General features: G+C 32.8%; 2 protein-coding genes across 2 annotated transcripts in view; one reads left to right on the top strand and one right to left on the bottom strand.

The window, feature by feature from the left end:
* Positions 1 to 12,666, bottom strand: part of LOC129220082 ((Lyso)-N-acylphosphatidylethanolamine lipase-like) — a 32,010-nt gene extending 19,344 nt beyond the window's left edge. The window contains 3 exon segments of the mRNA XM_054854420.1: positions 8,003 to 8,281; positions 8,706 to 8,890; positions 12,330 to 12,666. Of these exon segments, the coding sequence (XP_054710395.1) occupies positions 8,003 to 8,281; positions 8,706 to 8,890; positions 12,330 to 12,403 (538 nt within the window). The 5' untranslated portion in view covers positions 12,404 to 12,666.
* A 23-nt stretch (positions 12,667 to 12,689) lies between these two features.
* On the top strand, positions 12,690 to 20,828 carry LOC129220641 (gastrula zinc finger protein XlCGF48.2-like). Its single transcript, XM_054855069.1, has 4 exons — positions 12,690 to 12,750; positions 13,053 to 13,907; positions 14,007 to 15,811; positions 20,799 to 20,828. Exons 1-4 carry the CDS (start codon positions 12,690 to 12,692, stop codon positions 20,826 to 20,828), a joined length of 2,751 nt encoding a protein of 916 aa, XP_054711044.1.
* The last annotated feature ends 2,194 nt before the right edge of the window (positions 20,829 to 23,022 follow it).

Genomic DNA, 23,022 nt, shown 5'->3' with positions numbered 1-23,022 from the left:
ACAAATTAAAAGTTAAGGAAATTAAGAATAAGGCGAAACTTTTGAAACCTTTACAGTTAACAGCAAAGCAAAAATTAGCAATTGATGCTTGCGTTGCTGCATCCAATCGTAAAAGTTGCAATGGAATTTACTCATTGTTTCAGCATCAATGAATTACATTGTGATGGCATTTTGGATATGATTAGTTTCATCAATCCAGCAAAAATCCCAAAAGTTGATTGTTTACAACATCAAAATGAATTAACGCAAAAAATTGTTGTGCAGTTTATTATCACGAGGCTTAAACAGATAAATAAAAATCGTCAGTCGAAAAGAAAAAAAAATCGCTTTTTTAAAGATGAGAAGAAATAACTGAAGGGTAATACATTAGTTGTCTATCGATTTGTAGACACAAAGACAAGGATGCTTTCAAAACAAAATTTTACCCAATTGACTCTGAAAGTTTGATACTTATATTTTAAGGCAAATTTATTATCAATCGAGATGGCTTAGGGCGCCGTTTGTTGTTGTTTTTAATGCCACTTGGGAGACTCAAGCCCCATTCATGTAACTGTAAGTGACCGACCATAAGACTTTCGGACAAACGGAATTCACGAGCACGTAAGTTATATTTTAAATAAAAGTTTTTTTTCTTGAATTTCAGCTTTTTAAAATCCTGTACAAAATTAATAATTATTATTGTTATCGCGTCCCTCGTTATCGAGATAAAAGGTATTTAAGTCTCCCAAAATTTTAAGAAAAGTGGCAAATTTAAACACTTGGCGAGAGATTGAAGGTACCAATTTCTCACAGACGATTTCCTCCTCTGCATGTGGCAGGACATCCATATCTACAGAGCGTGAGAAAGATGTCTGTCCCCATCGAAACTCGCTAAATTTGGAACAACGAGACTCGCTTTTCTTAAAATTCCCATAGGCTTTAAAATCTCATATATCGACAACGGGAAAATATTTTTTGCGCCCAAAACATGTATCACAATGTTCTTTTGATCGCTACTTATTTAGATTTTTTAATTGTAACACTGTCATGTTGTTTCCTAATTAAGGTTATTGAGATTCAGAAGCTGCGCTTCCTTTTATAAGAACATTTTAAAGATATCATAAGCAATGTTAGACAAAGGAGAGGGACGAGGAGGTTCCCCATTTGTTTTTAGTTTTTAAGGATACATTTCTTTCGTTATTTTACATATGAGATAAAAGATAAAGATACATAAATACTTTTTTTTGACAGTGATAGCGTCAGATTCAAAAACTACTTCTATTTCGAGAATTATCGACAACAAAACCGTTTGCTGACAAGTTCTAAAGAACGCTGTAAAAATAAGCAAACTAGCAGTTTGACGTTGATGAGTATTACCGAAAATTCAACAAATAATCAAGCCAGCTGTTTGCCAATTGCAGTTATTTGCAAATTAGTATGTAGTTATATATGTGATCGGAGCAAGTGGCCCAATTATTTTTTTAATGTAAGGAAAGTCCTTGAAAATTAAAAAAAAAAAAAAAAAAAACAGGTCGGAGTCGGTAGGTTTTCAAGCGACTCCGACTCTTCGACTCAGACTGAGAAGCCCTGATAATTTTAATTAGCTTCAAGAATTTAGATGCAGTTTTATTTTGTAACTAGCGGTACCCGCACGACTTTGCCCGAAGGAAAAAATTAAAAGGTCATTTGATTAGCCTGTATATTTACAAATAATGGATGATGAATTTCTCGCCAATTGGCAATGTTCATTCGCTCTTCCCATGTTACGATTCCACGTCAGGATAATTTCGTAATTTACTCGTCCATCTTATGATAATTCTGCTTCGGAAACTGTTTTTAAAATTTAAAAATAAAAAAAGAACAAAATCGAATTTTTGAAAAATCGCTTCGAGGTGCACACCCCCATGCTACAAACTAACCAAACTAACTTTGTACTAAATTTCATGAAAATCAGCCGAACGGTATAGGCGCTGTGCGCGTCGCAGGGATCCAGACAGAATTCCGGACATAAATCCAGACAAAAATCCAGACAGAGAGACTCAGCTTTATTATTAGTAGAGAATAAGAGACGCGCTGTTATTGAATACTTAGGGGCCATTCATTAATTACGTAAGGATGGTTTTGGCAATTTTTGACCCCCCTCCCCCATGTAAGGGTACGTAAGAATCCCCCCCCCCCCATTCTTATGTAAGACTCCATTTCGTTTTCAAAATGATAAAATAACAAATCTTGAATCGTTACATCACTGGAATCGTTATTAAATTCACATTATTAAATTAAACCTTTTGCGTAAAGAAATAGTTACTGAAAAGAATCTAAACTGAATGTTTTTTCGACTTTTTTTTTTTGATGGAATATTAATTACAAATAAAACATGCCGTACGCAATGCGACTCCTTTATTATATTTTACACTATAAATTCTTTGTAAAACAAATAAAAAAACATCTTGTCCTAACACGTTTCTTACCTTCCAGACGCAAATGGAACATAATCTCTGCCAAATCATTTGACCGCGCAATTTCTAATGTGAAATATCGACTTGGAAAATATTATGTAAGAATGAGTTTGACCCTCCCCCCCCCCCCCCCAAGTAAGGTACGTAGAGGCTTTTCCAACCCCCCTCCTCCTCGGGACCCTTACGTATTTAACGAATGGGCCCTTATAGTGTACTACTTTCATTGAAGTAAGGTAGTTTTATAATAAGGTAATAAGGTAATTTTATATGCTTCAAAAAATAAACGAACAACCATGTAACAATTAGCACTTATTACAGAATTTGTCTTTTGCGCAGAAATAAGTTTAATCCGAAAAACGGGGCTTTTAAACTGCGAAATCAGCATGAAATCGCTGATTTAAAACGAGTCTGATTGAGGAGCATAACGTACTACTCGAGTGCAGCGCCACCTGGATTTTCCTCAGATCTGACCTCACTTTTTCCCCGCCGATCGGTACACTACTCTTTCTAGGCACTATAGTTAAAACTTCATAAAAAGTCGAAAAAATTCAATTTTTCAATTTTCCCGAATTGTAAATAAACCCCTTCGAAAAAAACGTTTTTTTCCATTTTCCCCCGAAATTTTACGGTTTTTTCGGACTGTTTTCATCTCTACTGAAGAGTGAAGTAAAAACTACATGATCTTCTTTTACTGGGGGTTTTGCGTCTACATGATTCACTGTAGGTTACTAGTATGAAAAAGTCGTTGATTTTACTTGTAGCCTAATTTATGCAGTTGTCAAAGGGCGCCTATATAGGGGTGCAAGGTGGGGCTTGAGCCCCCCCCCCCCTCATTAGAAATGAGAACTCCCTTGCTTTTAGTGTTTTTTCTTTGTAAAAATGTATAAAAATTTCTTTTCCAGCCATTAATGAATAAGTTATTAAAAATATCAAATTTTTAATGTCTTTAATCTGAATTGAAATCGGTTTCCATGGTCAAAATATTCTGCTAAAGCATAGGGAAACTTTTGAGTCAACCTTAAATGTTTGCATATGGGCGCCCTTGTAGTTGTCGAATTCACAAAGAGAAATGTCGTATGATATGGCATGGGAGCATTGAGGTGGGATATGATCATGTGCTCCATATGCTGCACATATATTCACGAATCGTATGCTTAAATGACGAAGATAACGAATTGTCAGTTGACCCGAACATAACGATTGATCTTATCTCTTTTCCAAGGAAGTAAACATTGGAATTTGGTAATGTTTTTGAGGTTAGGAAATGTAGTTTAATATGTGTTGATATTAAAGACACTTTCAATTTCTTTTAGTTTGATAGTACTTTTTGGCTTTTTCTGTGTGAAGTAATCCTTGCCCAGATTTTTCCTTGTTAGGGCCCATGTTCCTAATGAGGCCAAATTGTTTTTCTTTGCTAAAACTGCTGAAAGACATAGTTGAAACCTAAAATTTCCCTTGGTTTTAATTTTTTTCTTAATTTTATGAGCCATGTGATGAATATGTAAAAGCCGGAGCAATTGAACCATGAGCAATAAATACATTAGGTATTGAACTTTAGAGTAGCGTTAAATGGGCACTTATTTGAAACTTTGCATTTATTTTTAAAACTAGGGAGAGACTAGGGTGCCGTGAGAAAATTCTGATTCTTCAAAGGGTGCCACTGATTGGAAAAGTATGAGAACTTCCAAGTTAACTGAAATAATAATAATAAAAAAAAAAAAGACTTTGTAGTTGATAGTAACATGATGAAAGTAGCATACAAATATTAAAGAAATTTCTTGCCGGAATAGTGTGCTTAGAGCACAGAGCAAAAACTAATTGTATTCAACTAGTAAGAGAAACATCAAACTATTTGAATTATAATGAGTTGTTTTGACACTTTTCATCATTAAAAAAATCTCTGTGTGGGCTAATAAATACTAATTCAGAATACTCAATTACTTTTGAAGCATATATCATTAAAAAAAAAAAAAAGAGGGTGATCCATATTTACCCATGTATGAATAGTAATTTTCCAAATTCGGGGTAATTCTTGGTCACTCAATAATTTAAATAAAATAATAATGCAATTTTAGGTAAAGGGATTATTTGACTAGTTTCTAAATTATTTAAGCTTACTCCATGTCAAATCAAATAATTTTATCATTTATACTTTAGAAAAAGATGGTATGGTTTTTTGACCCATAATTTCCCCACCTGACCCTACAGTTGAAAACCTAAGTCTGTAAATAAAATATATTTTTAGCATGCAAATTATAATTGTTATGAAGTATTTTGTCTGGGGAGGGATGACTTCTGGTGCATAGCAGAATTGACAGACCATATAATGACTTGTTTCAAAATATTTTAAATTTAAAACAAAAAGCAAAAACAAAACAAAAAAAAAAAAATTGAAAGTAAAAAAAGGGAACTAAAGTAAAAAAAAAAAAGAAAGTGAAGTAAAGTAATGTAAAAAGAAAATCGTTCAGGATTAAAACCACCATTTTAAATAAATTCATTTAAATCATTGGCTCCTTTATATTTTAACAATTTTATTCTTCTGGTGTAAAGTAGCACTACTTTTATTGAAATAATTTATTTCATATGGCTCAAGGTACTCTTTCCATCAGGATAACTTTGAACCAGGTTAAAAATGTCTTTAAAATCATATAATTGAGCATGTAATCTGAAACCTATGACTATCATAAAAAACATGTATTAAATGTTATGTGTTAGCATTTTCAATACTAATTTTAAGAAAGTATTAAAAAATAAATAAATAAATGAAAGTTTACGAAATAACTTCGAAAAGTTATCAAATAGAATTTGAAAAAGAAAAAAAAAATTTTAAATGTGCGTTTGGTTCGATGTAGTAAAAGAAGTCGGATAAAGTTCAAGATGTTGCAGAGACTATGTTGCAAGCCTAAAATGATCAGATCTGCTTTTTTTTCATCCAAAATACATAAAATATCTAATTTTTTCATTAATTTGTCATTATATTAAAGATTTCAAACTAATAGAAACTTCAAAAAAATACAACCACATTACTTTCTGGTCTCCCAAATCAAAGCTTTCTCTTATCTCAATTCGCATTTCTTAGGAGTGTTTACATTTTAGACAGCATTTTTGACCTCCAAAAGAACTTGTTTGGTAAGAATAGAAACCGCAAAATGACAAAGCAGGGTCGGATTAGGAAGTGTGGAGGCCCCGTGGCAACGAAGGAGTGGAGGCCCCTAATCAGGATTTGAAAATATCAACATTTTTTCGAAAAAAGCAGATACTTTGATATACATCCGAATATTTTAATATATATGTAAATATCCGATATTTTCGATTTTTTGACCCGTGAAAGTTAGGATATTTTGTAAAAATTATATTGTGGGGGCCCCTATGTTGTGACGGCCCAGGGGCAGTAGCACCGCCTGCCCTCCCTTAAATCCGGCCCTGCGACAAAGGATGAAGGGTCATTAAGAGATCCAGTAATTTATTGCCTGTCCTATCACTTGAAGTGGAGGGGAGAAGAGAGTCCTTCAAAGAGGGACGAAATGGGTGGGGTCTGATGGAAGGCGTGATTTTGAGTTTTTCACAGTTTTTTGAAAACAGGGCATTATTACGCGAAGAATATTAAACGAACAAATTGTCTCAGAAACAAACTTAAAATATGTTTTTAAAGAGAAATGTTCTATCTCCTGTGCCCCTTCTTCAGTTTTTCCATATCATTTTTAAAACTTGTGAAAATAGTCATTTAAAGTTTTAAAATGTTATTTAAAAAATGTTTCGAAATCACCACAGAAAAACCAAAAAAGCCCATCGCTAGTTCTGTGTCATAGCCATTGTTTAAAACAAACCGCATGAAAATATTACAATAATTTCTCATGTTATGCTTGGGATTGGTAGCAGATTTTTCCGTAGAGAAAGCATTAGCGTTTCAAACCAAGATGGATGGTATGGAAGAGCCTTAAGGGAGAAAATCGAGAACTGAAAAGTTTTGTGAAAAATAGTAAAATCTCATCAATAGAAAAAAAAGATGCAATTTAAAAATAATAATTATCAATTAAGAATAAAAGTAAAACAGGAATTTTTGAGCACTGAATGCTATTGTAAAAAAAATACATGAAAAAATTAAGTATTATGCATAGGAGTGCAGAATTAGTGTAACTGAAATTTTAAAAGTACTTTTAAAAATTAAATAGATTTTCTACTTTTTCATCAGTTTTACAGCTTTTTGCAGTAAACAAGGCACATTGGTTCGCTTTTCTACTTCCTATTTTTGCCTCATCAAAACATTAAATGAGCTGCTCCATTTTCTACCATATGTTACATCAAATATACGTCTTTACTTTATCCCAGCCTTTTTTTTTTCTTTTTTTGAATATGTTCAATTCATTACCTCTTATAAGATTATCTTTTTACTAGAACCTTGTTAAGGTGACTAACATGCCCTATGCTCGGGGTACCTTGTTCTGCACTAGGAAAACAACTTCTGCAGAATTTTAATGATATATATCTACTATTCTAACTTATTTTCTTTTGTGGTTAGAATGGAAATCATAGAATTTAAACATCAATATAGCATATTAAATTAACCAAAATAGGAAACCTTTTACTTTGTCACTATTTATGCCAGGACCATCCATATTTTTGTGAGAATCAGTCGAACTTTTAAAAAAAACAATTCAAAATGTAGAATAATGATATAAAAAGAGAAAAAATGGTATACTGTTTTTTTTCAGTAAAACCTCAACAAAGAATGGATGAATTTTATGGAGATATAAATACAATAAATTGAGGCAGTTTAATTTGTATCATAAAATTCCTAAAGTTTTCAAACTTTAATTAAAGTAGCAAATGCCTATACAAGGAAATGGATCTTTGGTCTATCTTTTCAAACGCCAAGTTCATTTTAAAAAGGGGGAGGGGGGGGGTAATCGGTGGACACACCCAAACATTTAACTGCGTGAAAAAATCTTAAGGACTTTTGTGTCACTTGCACTTAGTTTGCTGCTACTTTTGTTGCACTTTTTCTGCTAGTTAAAGACATTTCAAATTTTAAAAACTGCTGCTTATTCAGCACAATGTGATGGCCAAAAAGCCTTCTTCTAAAAACAATGAAATAGAGTCTTCGGATACCACATGACAAAGGCAGAGTCAAGTACCTTCATCTGGCAAACAAACAACACAAATATAAAGGGTCTTTCAATAAGAGTGGGCAGGTTTTCTCTATATAAAAAATAAAAGTAAGGTTTCAAAGAAATTCTGGAAGGAAGTTTGTGGTGGACCTGCGTCCAGGAGACCCCATAGTACCTACAGCCTTGAAATTTTGCACAAAATTACAAATTAAAAAATTTATTTTTAGTTTTTAACATATGCCTTTCTTTTAGGATAGAAAGGATTAAATATAAATGAAGATCAAGGGTAACATATGCGTCTTCTAGAGACCCATTCAATTACTTAATATAAATTACCGAATATACATTCCATGAAGATAATTTTTTTCATTTAGAAAGATTAGTAAGATTTTCTTTTTGATAAATGTCATAATAATTACTATATATGACAGATAATTTGTGTGCTCAAGATGTACTTACAAATGAAAAACTGCATCTCAGCTTCTAACGCATCGCTGCTAAAATCTGGTCTTGAACTCTGTCCAAAACCGAGCAAATCAATTGCATATATTGGTCGAGAGGCAGACAAGCTGTCTAAATTCATCAGCCACAGTCCAACACCACCAGCAAATCCATGCAGCAACACCAATGGAATCCCATCCGCATTAGTATTCATACAAATCGTCCACACGTAATTGTCCTCTGGACCACAGCATTTTCCAATATTAATATGTTTTGAGGAGTAAGGACGTTTCAAATCTAAAATGGAATGGAAGATAAGATGTTAGTGCAAACAAAAATTAAGTAAAAAAAAAAAAATAAATTCTTAAAAATGAAAACAAGAATTTTAATGTAGCTAAAATAGTTGTAAGCCTTGTTTTTGGTTAGCAATGCCCATAATGCTTAGTTGAATTCCTATTGAGTAAAAGTCAACTCAGATTATTAAGTGAAAACAAAACATGTATATAATTTTTCAATAAGTACACTGGCATTAAAAAAATTAAAGCCTTATGCCTCTGTTACAGTAATATTTTTGATAATCCAAAACAATAAATGTGCTTTTCACCCATGTCATTAAAATTCTTTTTTAATAACCTTCAGTTGAGTTAAATGACAATTGCAAAAAAAAAAAACTACATCATTCTAAAATGCAATAAGTCGAAAAAGTAATAAAATTAAATACTTGAGAAAACTTGTTCCTCTACTATTTCCAATGCTTGCGTTGATGTTGGACTCCAATGAAACCAGCTCATAATCCATCGAGGACATACTTTAAAGAAAAAGTTAGGAACAACATTGACTGCATAAGAAAGGAATTGCCCTAATAGCTCCGCTTTTGAAAATGCAGGAATGGAAGAACTGAAAAATCTGGAAAAGCAAAACATTTTGTTTGTACTGTAATATTTAATTTTATTATATACAACTAAACATTTAAAAAAATATATACACACATCAGCATAAACTGCATAGTAAGTACAGTAGCTACCTTCTATCCAGTATTTTGTATCTACCAATCAGCTTCAGGGGCGTGCTTCGAGTTTTAGTGGCTCTGCGCGAAATTTGTTTTAATAGTCGATAAATAATCATTTTTTTACTCATTTATTCTCTCTTAAAACATAACACACCTCATTATCACACACTACAACCTGCATCAACCCCAGCACATAAAAATTGACATTTATTTAGACACTAGAAAGTCGCCTGTCAAGGTGTGACGAGTGAAAATTGTTTCTCTTCTTCTATATTTTAATGAAGCAACTGCCTGTTTGGAGATATTTTAATAGTTGAAATTTTAACCCTAACTCTAGTGGATTAACAGCACAGTAGATAGCGTTCGTAGTTGATCGCTTTTTTGATTCTTCATTCCCTTGAAATGACACAGTTTTACCGCAGTAAAACAATTTAAGTTACCAAATTGAGTTCAGCCTTGTCACGATAAAGCATTTCCCTGCATATTAAACATTACCAAAACACATTATCAAATTATCATGCCGTGGGGGGAGTTTCATTGTTGAAACACGTGCATTACTTGATCATCAGCTATAATATATATGAGGATTTCATTACAAAATTGCTATATATTGTGTAAATTCAAAAAAAAAGGAAGAAAAGAAACAGACCCAACAAAATTTGCCGAAAACAAACAGTCATTTTTTAAAAAAGAAAAATCTAAAGACAAATAAATTACAATGTACATTTTTTTTTTTTAAATCTACTGAAGATTAACTTTTCTAGCTTTTTGAGCAGCAAATGGATCAATTAAGTTTGAAAAATCTAAAGAAATACATAAATCATTTTCAATCGATATTAGTGCTAGAGCATTAAGACAAGCATTAGTCATCGTTGATCTTAAATACGTTTTAATTAATTTAAACTTTGAGAATGAAAGCAAACAAATATTAAAGTGTAGTGTTGAAGTTAAAGTTTCTGGAATGAAATTTACAAGAACTTTTAACTCTGTGTATAACAGTTCCATTCACATCGTCTAATTTCAACGCCAAGTTATTGCAATTAGTTATTAAGCCATGCTCTTCCAAAGTTTTTAATGCTGGAATATTGCAAAGAAATCCAAATTTCTTGTTGAAGTCTTTTATTTATTGAAAGCATCCCTCAGTGGACATAATAGCTTGATCATGAATAGTGTTGAATAAATTTATGAGACAATTTCTTTCTGAATCATGAATTGCCTCATTATATGACTCGTAAGAAAACTGCTTCTTTACATTTCTTCTACAAAGAGATGTCACAGGAAAAAATATTAGCTGAACTTAGTTATAACTATTTTTTGAATATAAAAGTTGTCAATTAAGGAAGAGAGTTTTTCATTCATTTTTTTTCAGCAGAGAGAGGAGGGAGGTTGAATTTACATTAACATAATTTGCTAGCTGTATAAGTTAATTCGTGATTTTTACAAGTGATTACAAAATTAATGAAGAAAATATGGCATAAAATATGGTGGCAAAGAAAATTCTTGGAATCTGAAAGAGGTGTACAATTTATGAAATAAAGCCTTATATCCAAACTACGTTGTTTTCAGCCCGGGGGGAGGGGGTATACGAAACTGAAATCTAACTTCAGAACAATGTTCGTAAAAAGATTGAAAATTGTTGACCTTTTTTTGCCTTTTCACTTACAGAAAGTAAAGCACATATACATACAAGAAAATACGTGCATACATTAAAATAAAAACATTTTATACTGCCCATAAGTTAAAGTTAAAACAATGACACTGCGATGAAAAATATCAAACGTTGCAAAATGATCAACAAAAACCCATAACACTAAAGCAAATTATTGCATGATTGTAGCCCGGTGATCATCTAGATTGCAGTTCAAAGACAACTAATTTTAAAAAATTCCCAGGGAGGAGGGAGACACTGGATCTTTGTTCTCAATAACATTGTCAAAGATAGTTTAAAGATGTTCATCAAAATTATATATTCTCTTTTGACGCGTTATCGCGTGAAAAGTTCCTCATCAATCGTTAGTGCACATAAGACCTTCAGATACTGGCTTGGGGATGAGGGGAGAGGGCAATTTATTGGTTCCAAACTTGTTGAGGAAATTCAATTTCAAAAAACATCGCCCTCCCCCGCAAAGAGCGTCAATTGTCAGCTTAATTGGCTTTTTGGGAACATCAATTGAGAAATTTTGCCACCCCCCCCAGAAAGAATTCTTGAATTCTTTCCCTTCTCCTAATGTTTCTAAACATTACACGTATGTTTTAAAACTCTGATTTTGAAAAAGTTTTGGGGGAATTCTCCAAATACCTCCCTCCTGCAAACAATGCTCAAGATCATCTAAAAAAACTTACAATACGTTTTTGAAGCTATACTTTTGAAAATTCTCTGGGGGAGTTTCCCCCCCTATCATCTACACCACTATTACACTTAAAAAAAAATCACCATCCCCCCAAAAGCATCAACTGCCACTTAAAGAGGCGCTTTGGGAACTTCAATCGAGCAATTTTGCCTTGAAAGAATTCCTAAACCCCTCTCCCCCCCCCCCTCTAGTGTTTCTAAACATAGCTTACACATACGTTTTAGAGCTCTAATTTTGAAAAAGCTTTGGGAAAATTCTCCACATACCCCCTTCTGCAAACATTGCCTAAGTTCATCGAAAAGGCTAACAATACGTTTTTGAAGATATAATTTCGAAAATTTTCGGGGGAATGCCCCTGTTCCCCCTATTATCAGCATGATACACTTTTTACTAGGCAGGTGTTTGCATTTTTGATTCTTTTTCTCCGTATTAGTAAATGCAGTTCTCCTAATTTGAGTCCTCAAATACCAATGGTGACTCCTTTCTAAAATTAGAAGATGTATCTGCTCTAATTTTTTACATCTGAAAAAAAAAAAAGAACTCAAGGGCGTGGATAGCATCTCATCTTTAAGGAGCAAGTCTTAAGGGGCCAGTTCACGCTGTCCCATCCGCCACTGAGCAAGGCAGAAAGAATTCCACACCATACATAATTCCTGTAACTTGTTGTGGGAGATGAAGAAGAAAAAGTCGTCATATTAGCTGGGAAGCAAAACAAAAATTTTAACAAAAGAGAAAGCAAGGCAGAAAGATTTCTACCCCTTACATAATTCCTGTTGCAAAGGCCGTTTTGAATTGAACATAAAGTTTCAATAGGCTTTTTTAAATGCTGTTAGGTCGTTTTAATATTTTCAAAAACAGTAAGCAAAATCAATTAAGTTTTTGTGCTATCACGTTTAGTTCCGAGTGACCTTACCATAAAAGACATTTAAAATACATTAATAAGAATAATTAAATGCAAATGCTTATGACAATTTTTTATACATACTGTGGTCTAGAAACTCTTTGATGGGTTCTGGGGTGTCCTTGCAGATGTAGTTCTCGAACGTGCCCATTCGCCATCAGGAAAGAACGAATTTCAGGATTTTTTTCAATTGAGGAAAATATTGATGCACAATAATAACATCCGAAATGAAATGCGCAATCATAAAGTCACGTGTTTATAGGATAACAACAAAGGATAAAACGAACCAAATTCAACATTTTTAAGTACTCATGACAGGAGAAACCATTTTTCTAACAAGTTTATTTCTTAATTCATTTCCCACAAACAATTAAGCTACAGTAAACGCTGATGATACTCGAAGTAAACATAGTTCAACCCTGACCTGACTCGCACTCTGCTACCATGGTAACGATATTTACCACAGGCAGAGGCGGTTGGAGGTGGTGCAGGAATGACAAGTCAGGTGATTAAAAAAAAAGGAGAAAAGCTTAGATAATTTGATGAGATAGATGTCACTTAGAATTAAAATTACAATTTACTTTTACAGAACAGTTTTATTACATTACATTTTTTTACAGAAACGGAATTTTTTTCTGAAAAATTCTTTAATTTCATCTGTTTTTTCTACGATTCCTCATCTTTACATTTTCTGAATTAAAATAATTGAATCACCGCTTAGATAAGTGAGAGTGTGCTTTTTTTTTTCACTTTTTCTTTGCTTTTTTTAGTGTTTTCTTTTCTTTTCTTTTCTTTTTTCCGCTTCAGAAACTTCGCCTCAACTCTTTTATATAAGTCTTGAAAACAATATGGAGAACCCCGCGCACGTTTACACAACGGGGATTCCAATGTCAGAGAAAGGAAATTTTGGTCAGAATAAGTATGGCTGCGTTAGTGGTGAGACGTTAGATTTAGAACACATCAACAAATTGGATGATCACAATTATCCATGTGATTCTCAACTAGTCTTGCGTGATTTAAGCTGTGAGAATAGTGAGTTCATTAACAATTCGATTCAAGATGGCTTCCAATCAGAAATACTGTGCAGTTTTATCTGTGATGCCGGCTTACCATCGAATGATGACCCTCTTGTGGATGGAACATCTTTGGAGATGGATGCGATTACCGAATCGGATTCGCATATTAAATTCATTAATTCTCCAGGAACATCTTTTTCTGACAAACTATGCGCCTTTTCGTCGATGGAAGTTCCGGTGCCAAACCTCGACGAACAGCTAGAAAACTATTTACTTCCCGAGTTTAAAGTAATAGAACACAAACCTCATGCTTCAGAATCTCTTGAGGAGCAGCAAAGAACGGTTACGGAAACCATATCGGCGATTGCAAAAAGTTTTGGGCTGGAAGATCTGCTTCCTGATACATTTCAAGTAGATGGCAATAAAGATGTTCTCTCTGAGTCGATGGAAACTAACAGTTTATGTGATGGTAGCGCTGAAAATATTACAGGGATATCTTTACATGATTTTGAGAAGTGTGGTGATATACGATCGCCTGATTCTACTTTATGTCTACAAGAACATTTTGATACAGAAGCGGAAAAATATGTTTTGGACAGCTTGGAAATATTAAGTGATCCCTGTGAAGCTAATCATAGCTCTTTTGGTACTGTCACAAAATCTGAGTACCCTAATTTATTAAAGGAATGCAACAACAAAAATTTCTTAAATGTTTCTGAAGTCAATGCATTGATAAATCACAAAGATGATCAACATTTTGAAGTAGAAATTGACGCATCTGCACAGGGTATTGATAGTACTGTTGATATGAACCAAGATAATCCTGAATTTTGCCAAGAAATTGGAAATGTCATAAATGCAGAGTTCGTTAACGACATACCCATTGTTAGCATTTCTGAAGATCAAGATCAAAACGCCAAAGAAAATTCCCAGGCATGTTCCAGTTCTGGAACAGTAGTTATTACTAGAGATAAAACTTCACGGAAAATGCAAATAGTATTGACCTTAGGTCAAGGGCAAAAGGTATACGATATTGATACTGAAGATATTGGGTGTAATGAACAACCACTAGATTTAGAGTTTCAAGAACCTATCAGTGATGAGAATTTGACTGAAGAATTGACAGAATCGCCTAACATTGTTAATTTCTCAGAAGACAAACATGTTTCTGTTCCTGAGGAAACTGAATCAGAACACAATGATGACCCTGAAGAATTAGAATCGAATATCCAACATGCTAATTTGGCAGAATTCATATCCAATTTACCTGTCACCAACAAAGCTAGGAGAGGGAAAACATGGGTTTGTCCCATCGAAGATTGTGGACAGATCTTGGATAAAGAATGCAAACTCAGGGTACATATGATCAATCATAATGGCGCCAGACCATATAAATGTGAAGTCGAAGGGTGCGATTGGGCCTTCACTACTCTATACAGGTTAAGAAGGCATGTAGAAACTCATTTTGGATCAAAAGATTATGAGTGTGATTTTGAAGGTTGCAATAGAAAATTTACTACTGTTTACAATTTAAAGACTCACAAAAAGCGACACAAATGGCCAAATTCCCTCACTTGTCCGTCAAAAAATTGCAAAATGAGCTTCGCAAATCGTAGAAAATTAGAATTGCATCTCAGGGTTCATGAAGATGTTGAAGCACCTTATAAATGTTCTTTGTGTGGCAAGCAATATTATTCTGCAAATTGCATTGCATCTCATTACCGTACACATCAGTACAATGAGGATGATTTTAAATGTCCATTTCAAGGTTGTGGCAAAGTATATGATAAAATATGCAGGCTCCGTCAACATATCAGACATCATACTGGTGATCGTCCTTACTCGTGCCCAGCAGAGGGGTGCAAGTGGAGTTTTATGAGTGCCAGTAAACTGACAAGACATATGCGCAAGCATACAGGTGAACGTAAATTTGTCTGTACTGAACCTGGTTGCGGTAAATCTTTCATGAGACCAGAACATTTGAAAGGACATATTGTCATTCATTCGGGAGACAAACCTTTCGAATGTCCTCATGAAAATTGCAATGCAAGATTTACTGCTAAATCTAGTCTTTATGTTCATGTGAAAAAACATTGTCCTAGTGTGTTAAAAGTTGTTTATCCTTGTCCAGCTCCATCCTGTATCAAAAAGTATAACAGCAAAGCAACCCTCAAACAGCACCTCCAGAAGTTTCATCCGGAAGTGATGGCCAATGGTAAAGAATTAAATATAGCCGAGAAATTGGAGTTGACTATGCCTGTTTCTGTGGTGAATCAGGACTCTGGGAAATCTCTTCAGTTTTTGGAAATAGAGGAAGGCATCACAGATGATCCCGATTCAAATTTAAAGCTGGAGTTGTTGAAAGCATCTGAACAATCGGTGAAAAATGATGCTCCCTTATCGGTTAACACAAACTCTTGCCCCGTCATAATCAATACAATACAATGCTTGGACCTATCTTACAAAGCTGTGCCAAAATCATCTAAAGCCAATGTAAAAGAACAGTCATCTGCTAAAAATGCTAAACCTACAAATTTGAATTTTCCGTCGGTAACGTTAATTCATACAAATGTAGGAGGTTGTGCAAGGACTGATTATTATTGTGATTATATTAAAAAATGTGAACCAGAACCTAGTAACATAGATTTAAATGAAAACACGAGTGATGATACAAAAAATTATTTATCTCATAGTCATTCAAGTATGGTTGTAAAAACCCCCGACATAATGCTTGCGTCTTCTCTCATTTTTAATGATCACACACCAGAGCATGTGTTAAAAAGTCATTTCTCCCATGATGAATCTTCAACTAGCCATAGCTTATATCATGATGACATACTAGCTAATAGCTCAACTTTTGGAACTGAACTCATACCCGTATCACTTTTGTCAGATGGAGGGGAAAGTAACTCTTCTGTTGTGTTTTCTGAACAAAATGTTGATGCGTTTCGTGATTCGATCCATTTACATGATTTGGATTGATGTTAGTTGTTTAATAGGTTTTAAAAATGTACATATAGTTTTGCTTATTTGTACAATTTTTACTTAAAATTTGTTAAAGTTGAAATTTTTTACCTGTTACATCTATTTTTAATATTGTCTATAACAATCAAGCTGCCATAACTGCAACTTTTAATGTTTCTTATATCAAAATGTAACATAAGTTGTAAAATAGAAATGATAAAAATGGGTTGGCTTAAGTTTGCACTGCCCAGAGCAGTATCAATTAACCACCTTTTTTTATGAAAACATCCAATGATGTCTTAAAAAAGAAATGCCCCGTTCCCAACATAGAATTTTCAGTTAAAGAGCAGTGAAATATGAGTAATTGCTTTAGTTATTTAGTTTATAGTCACAACTCTGTTAAGGCTTATTTCAGTCTCTTCAATCACCCATATAAACTAATTATGAACGTCTGTCTAAACTAGGCTACAGCATTATAAATATTCTGGATGGCATAAACACAGATTTTCACTATTCAAAAATAATCCTTGTCTTGAAGCAAAATCAAAGCTGTGTGTTATTAGCTCCCCTTAATCAGTGATGCCCACCTTTGGGGAGGAGATCTGTGTGTTATTTGGGGGGGGGGGATGCCCTTGCTCTTGGAGGATGGCACCCCTGCCTTATTCTACTAAACTATGATTGCACTCTTCTGAGGCACATCAATTTCTAAATTTTCCATGCAAGTTTGCTTGTTGTCTCACAGCTTTAAAAAAATAGTTCTTCAAGATGGTGTTGGTGACCAGAACATATTTGTTCATCTTGTGTGTTTGTGCTACATTAAAATGTACTAATCTGGTTGATCTACTTAACTTTAACAGGTGTTAATTGTAGTGTTATTAATTTCTGAGTGTTATATGTCAAAACACCTGACTGTAAAGGAGATGAAACGATGCTTATATTTATAATAAGGAGTATTTAGTGATGTGAATTTAACCTGAGAAACAATACTCTCTATTAAATCATGGTATTGTCATTCGCATACCTGTGAAATAAAAATTGGTTGCAATGATTAACACATTTATATACAATGTTAAGTTAAACTGTCAATCTGGTTCTCGTCAAATGTTTAGAAATGAAAAGCATTGTTTGCATGATTGGTTTTAAAATTAAATTTTCCTTTCACTTGTTGAAATGTCAAGTGTTTAAAACTTCAAACAATTTTAGTTTTTACTATTTTGCAGGGTTCTTGATTTTTTTTATTAAAAAAAATCAAAAAAGTCGGATTTTTTTAATTTAAATCAGATTTTTTAACAATGGGGTTCCAAAATTTGTATATATTAATTACTTTATGTTTATATACATAATATATTGCATACAATACAATATATTTCATACAATACATGAATCCATTCAACTTACTTTTAAAATTAAAATAAGTTCTCTAACTATTCAATAATACTTTAAGATTTATAAATACGTTATAATGCTTAGATTAGATGTGATTTTGTTTTATTTCCTTGCTTAAAGACAAGGTTTCCATTATCATGTACGTTTTTATTGTAAAATAATATGTTGCACAATTACTTTTCTGAACTACATTAGTCATGGTGTATAAGAAAAACTCCAAATTTTTATTTTGTTTTAAACTAATTTTGGAGTAAAAGCAATACAGTGAAAATCAGTTACACACAGAGAAGGGGGGATCTATGTAGTTTTACCTGTTGAAGTTAAATTTAAAGCAATACATTCTAAAAAGGCAAAATTAATTTATAAAAGTAAAATCAACTGATTTTAATTAATGAGTTTGTTAAAAAAAATCACTTAATGGGTAGTTCTCAAAAGGTGGGAACAAAAACGTTACTTTTGAGCCATTTTCAAAATTTTGGAATTTGAAATCAATTTTGCTTTTATTGCATAGCATGTACACCTAGAATATCATACACAAACATAAAAAGACAGCAGAAAATAAATAGCAAATTTAATGATTAATCTGTAGGTAACAGATTTTGGACATACAGTTGTCCAGTAGGTAACAAATTTTGGACATCATCATAGTGAAAGTTTCAGTTTTTGAACTTTTCCAATGAAAATTTTATCTATTTTTAAATTCTGCAATGAAAAATAGAGGATTTATGAAGTACACAAATGACCTTATATACTGGTCTTCCCCAAAGCAGAATACTACTAAATTTGCGACGTACGTCGCAGAACAGATACTTCAGCTGCAGAACAATTCTGTTCAAATGTGAGAGGAAAACTGATATATCTTCTGCAGAAATCCTGCAAATTTCAGTGAAATTTCTGCAGAAACCGCGGTGTCTAAAATCTGCAGAAACCGCTGTGCCGAAAATCTGTAGAAACTGCAGATTTTCTACAAATATCTTCCAACTCAAGATAGAATTCTGCAGATTTCTTAAAATTAGAAGAAAATCTAAAATTCTCACAAATTACGATAAAATAACGATAATATCTCGCAAATAACGATAATTTGGCGGAAAGCTCGCGATGTTGAATTTAATAAGTTTTTTGTAGGATTTTCCCAATCGATCTTCATCCACTGCAATTTCCGCCATACACGTACGTTTTAAAAACATGTTGACATTGAAACGCGTCCATCACCGGAAATTGCGTGTGTTGTTTGAGATTTCAATCCCCTTGCATCCAGAAAATATTTAAATTATTTAAAAAGTTTTGAATTGTTTTATTATATGCAACCCAAACTCGACTCATTTTATTTATTATTTCAGTAATTTCTTTATTTAGTTACATTATTTTAATTGTTCCTTCATACCATGCAAAATTAACCAAAAAAAAAAAATGTGGTTTGACACCTAGGTTCGAATTTTTATAAAATTTTGTATCTTTGCTCTTTCTATGCATTTTGGAAGGCGTATAAACTAGTTTTGGAGAATCTTAATCGGTTTAGATTTGAGACCCAGTTAAATTTTTTTAATTTTATAGTTTTCATGATCAACTAATTTTCCAAATTTAGTGCTCTTTAATTAATCATTTGGTTGAAAGCTGCGATGTTTCCGGAAATATCTCATTCCCACAGAAATAAATAGCAACAGTCCAGTTAAAAAAAAAAAAAAACCTATATGAAACGACTTTTAATTTTGGCACCCAATTTGTGCAAATGTCACGTTTTTTCGCGTATAATTCTTGAAGTACTTGCAGAACAATTTTGGTCAAATAATTTTACATTGCAGAACATCGTAAAGTATTCTGCTTTAGGGCTGGTCTTAAAATAATAAAATTTTGTTATGGTTTCGTAGAATCCGAAAAAAAAAAACCCCATCCATTTTGCCAGCGCAGGTGAATAAGTCGCCAAAACAGACGCTGTTGGCAAAAAAAAATAATGACTTTTTTAAAAAAAAATCACTTGACTCACTGAAGATCACTATTTCAATCAAGCTGATTTAAATCAATGAACCCTGCTATTTTGAGACACATAATTTTTTTCCTCTCTTTAAGTCTCTCAAATCCTATTGTATCATGTTTACCTAGACAGTTACTGCCACTGTCCAAAATCAAACAATACAGCTGTGAGTTTTTAGCGAGTTTTGCACTTATCTTACTGACTGACAGTTCAAAACTTTGTATCAACCCTTAACTTTGTATGAAGTGATTTAAGTGATCTTTATTTTATTTTTATGAAGGGGGGAGAGGGATGTCTCTATTTTAATTTCTCTTAATGATTTAAAAAGATGTTTTCTCTGATGAAGATTGCCTGTGATCTGTGATACCGTTTAATAACCAAATGTTCCAAACAAATTTTCGGTAAATATGTATTTCTTCAAGATATTACATCCTTTAAGATATGCTTAAATATAAACTAGTTGCAAAATGTACTGTAGAGTTTAATCTATTCATTATGAGAAAATTATGAACTCGACATCATGCTCTGTTCATGATAGACTGAGGATTTGCTCATGCAACTGGAATATAGCTTGAGTGTTCAGGTGGGTTAATTCACTCTAAACAGTCACTAACTGAACTAATTTCCCAAGTATCTTCAAAGGTTGTGTTCGATGATCGACTGGTAGCTTACCGTTTAAAATAATGCTTATGTTCGATGAGCTCAACCAATAGCGACCGGTCAATTGATTACATGAAAGCTAGTAAAGTCAGCTAATGCTAAAGCATTGGAGGTGACCTCATTATTCTAACCGGTCGCTCATTGAACACAACCAAAGTGTAACAGTATCACCCAGTGTCTAGATATGCAAATATTCAGAACTACTCTATAATGTTGTTTTTTTAGGCATGCATTTTTTTTTCTGTGGCTTGCTGCTTGATATGAAGCATTCACTGCACATACAATGGGCACTGGTTAAACTTACTCAAACTCAATTTGCAGTGCATGATCATTCTAAGAAGTGGCGTCGTAAAAAATCTTCATATACAAGGAGTCCCAATTAAAAATTGTTCCTTCTGGTTTATACTCCATGGATAAGTTATTGTAATTTGAGGAGATTGTATCTAATACTGCTTGTTAATTGTTGGTAGTGAGTAATGGTAAAAGAGAGAGAGAGAGAGCAGTCAAACTTAACAGCTCTGTAATCTGAATGATTTTTTTTTCTTTTTTTTTCAGGAAATTATAAAAAACGGGTCACGTGGATGAAAAGTTTTGGAAAAGTATTTCAAATTGTATTGAGTATTGTGAAAAGATGATTTAAGATACATTATGAACTTGTATAAGATGCTTATTTTATTAATAAGATTTTCACTGAATGTCACTTTCATTTTATATTAGTGAATTTAACTTTTTTAAAAGCACTGTAAGATGCTCAAGTATGTTTAATGTGCATTTTTTTGAATGAGAAATATGCAATGCACTTAGTTAACTTAACACTTTTTCTTTTCTTCTGTTTTTTTTTTTTTTTTTTTGGATTTGAATTATATTATGCTAAGAATTTAATATGAATTTTTATAGAAATTTGTTTCCAGTGTGGGTCAGTTTAGGAAAAATATCTATTATGTATTTTAAAGTTTCAAATGGTATAATGAAGTGAAATAATGAGTTAACAGAGACGTCATATACCATAAGTGTTTTTTTTTTTTTTTTAATTTCTTTGTTAGGATACATTTTTAAAAAATATAACTTGTTTTATTTTTATTCATTTTTTAAAGCTATGTTTTTAAGATCCTATTGTACTTTATAATTTGCAGCTTTTGTTAATAATCTTTTTAAATATATTAATTAGCAATAAATGAGTTTTTAAGTCAACCTTATTTTATTTTTATTTGTTTAACTGATTCACTCTATCTCTAAAGTTTTATTATTTCATGTATATTGATATTATTCTCAAGTCTAAAAATAAGTTACTTCCATAGGGATTTATTTACTGTTCAAAAAGTAAATTGAATACAAGATATATAAATTGTACTTACTATAATATCACTTTTTGTTATTTTCAACTATTGATGTTTGTATGCTGATTACCGGTGAAAAATTGTGTTACAGTAATAAAGCTATTTTTCTAGATTTTTGTAGTGTTTTATTAGTTCATAGAAATTGATAAAAATTGTTAAATTATCTAAATCAGACTTCACAAATGAGAATTCTCTCCTCCTCAGAAACATTTTAAATAACTTATTTAAGGTGACAAGTCTGAACTACCTTGGTAGTTTATACAACTAAGTTTTGTCATGCCTCTTGTTTCAGAGTGCAAAGAATCCCCGAAACCAATTTTACAGATGTGTTTCTGAATAAAATTGTAAGAGTGTGTTGACATTCAGGTTTGGAGTCACAGATAGTCCCCACACACTCCTGGATACAATATTGATAATGAGAAATACTGTATTACAGTACTCTACTGTTTTAACTATATGCAGAAATATTTTTAATGGCCTAGGATTGCCTTTGAGTATATCTTAAATGTCAAAATCATTTGCTCGCTCTTTTGACACTTGTAAAAAAATTTTTTTGCTTCATTTGCACATGGCTTAATACAAAATATGGTTTTATATACAGTGTACTGATAAACAGAAAATTGCAATTTTTGGACTTAGGTCAGTCTGTCTCTGAAGTACAGAAATATCCACAAAAATTAAAACAATAAAATAGTGCTTTTTACTACAAATATGCTTACAATGCAATTCAAGTAATTATTTTGAGATTTTAATTTTTTTTTTTTTTCGCTTTCAATTAGTTGTACTGGGAAAGAAGTATTCCCATAGTCAGAATTTTATCCTCTCAGGCGGGTTGATAAGTCTTTAACTAGACTTAAACTCTACATACCGTGTACTTTGCAATGGTGTTAGAATCTAGAGCATCCGAGCGTTTACTCTGCACGCAGCCCCCCCCCCCCCCCAAGAAAAGTAAATTGAAACTCGATATGTTAAAAAAATATTCACTAAAACAAGATTATTTTCTTCCGGTTTCACCTGTCAAACGTTTTACAAAACTGGAAAAACAAAAATCGTGTTCCCCCTCATATATACGTCGTGAAAATGTGTACTAATTAGTAATAAATATAGGTCTTGGGAAAATTTTAAGCTGTTGATTGGTTGATTGAATCACGTGATCATTAGCTGTCACCTGATTGGTTATACGGTAGCTACCGGTTGAGCTCGTCAAACGCAAGCTGAATGAAAACTACAGGGACTCTACTGCTCATTACAGCAGATTCTCGTAGGCTACGTACGCTCTTTGGCTATGGTTCTACTCGGCATATTCGAGTAGCTTTCACTAAACTTTTGATTTTTCGGGTTATTGTCGTTAATTGCTCAGCTATTTAAATTTTTATTTGAATGCGAGCTCATTTTTCAGGAAGGAATTATAATAATATAACTTAATGCTAACCCAGGGAAAA

The sequence above is a fragment of the Uloborus diversus genome, chromosome 4 (genome assembly GCF_026930045.1).
Source record: "Uloborus diversus isolate 005 chromosome 4, Udiv.v.3.1, whole genome shotgun sequence".
Classification (NCBI taxonomy): Eukaryota; Metazoa; Arthropoda; class Arachnida; order Araneae; family Uloboridae; genus Uloborus; species Uloborus diversus.
Note: the sequence above shows the minus strand (reverse complement) of the source record. Positions and strands in the feature narration are given on the sequence as shown.

Excerpts from the sequence above, each read along its gene's own strand:
- LOC129220641 (XM_054855069.1), top strand. The coding sequence starts at position 12,690 with ATGGTAACGATATTTACCACAGGCAGAGGCGGTTGGAGGTGGTGCAGG. Across the intron at positions 12,751-13,052 it reads GTGCAGGAATGACAAGTCAG|AAACTTCGCCTCAACTCTTT; the intron begins GTGATTAAAAAA and ends TTTCCGCTTCAG. Across the intron at positions 15,812-20,798 it reads CAAATTTGAATTTTCCGTCG|GAAATTATAAAAAACGGGTC; the intron begins GTAACGTTAATT and ends TTTTTTTTTCAG.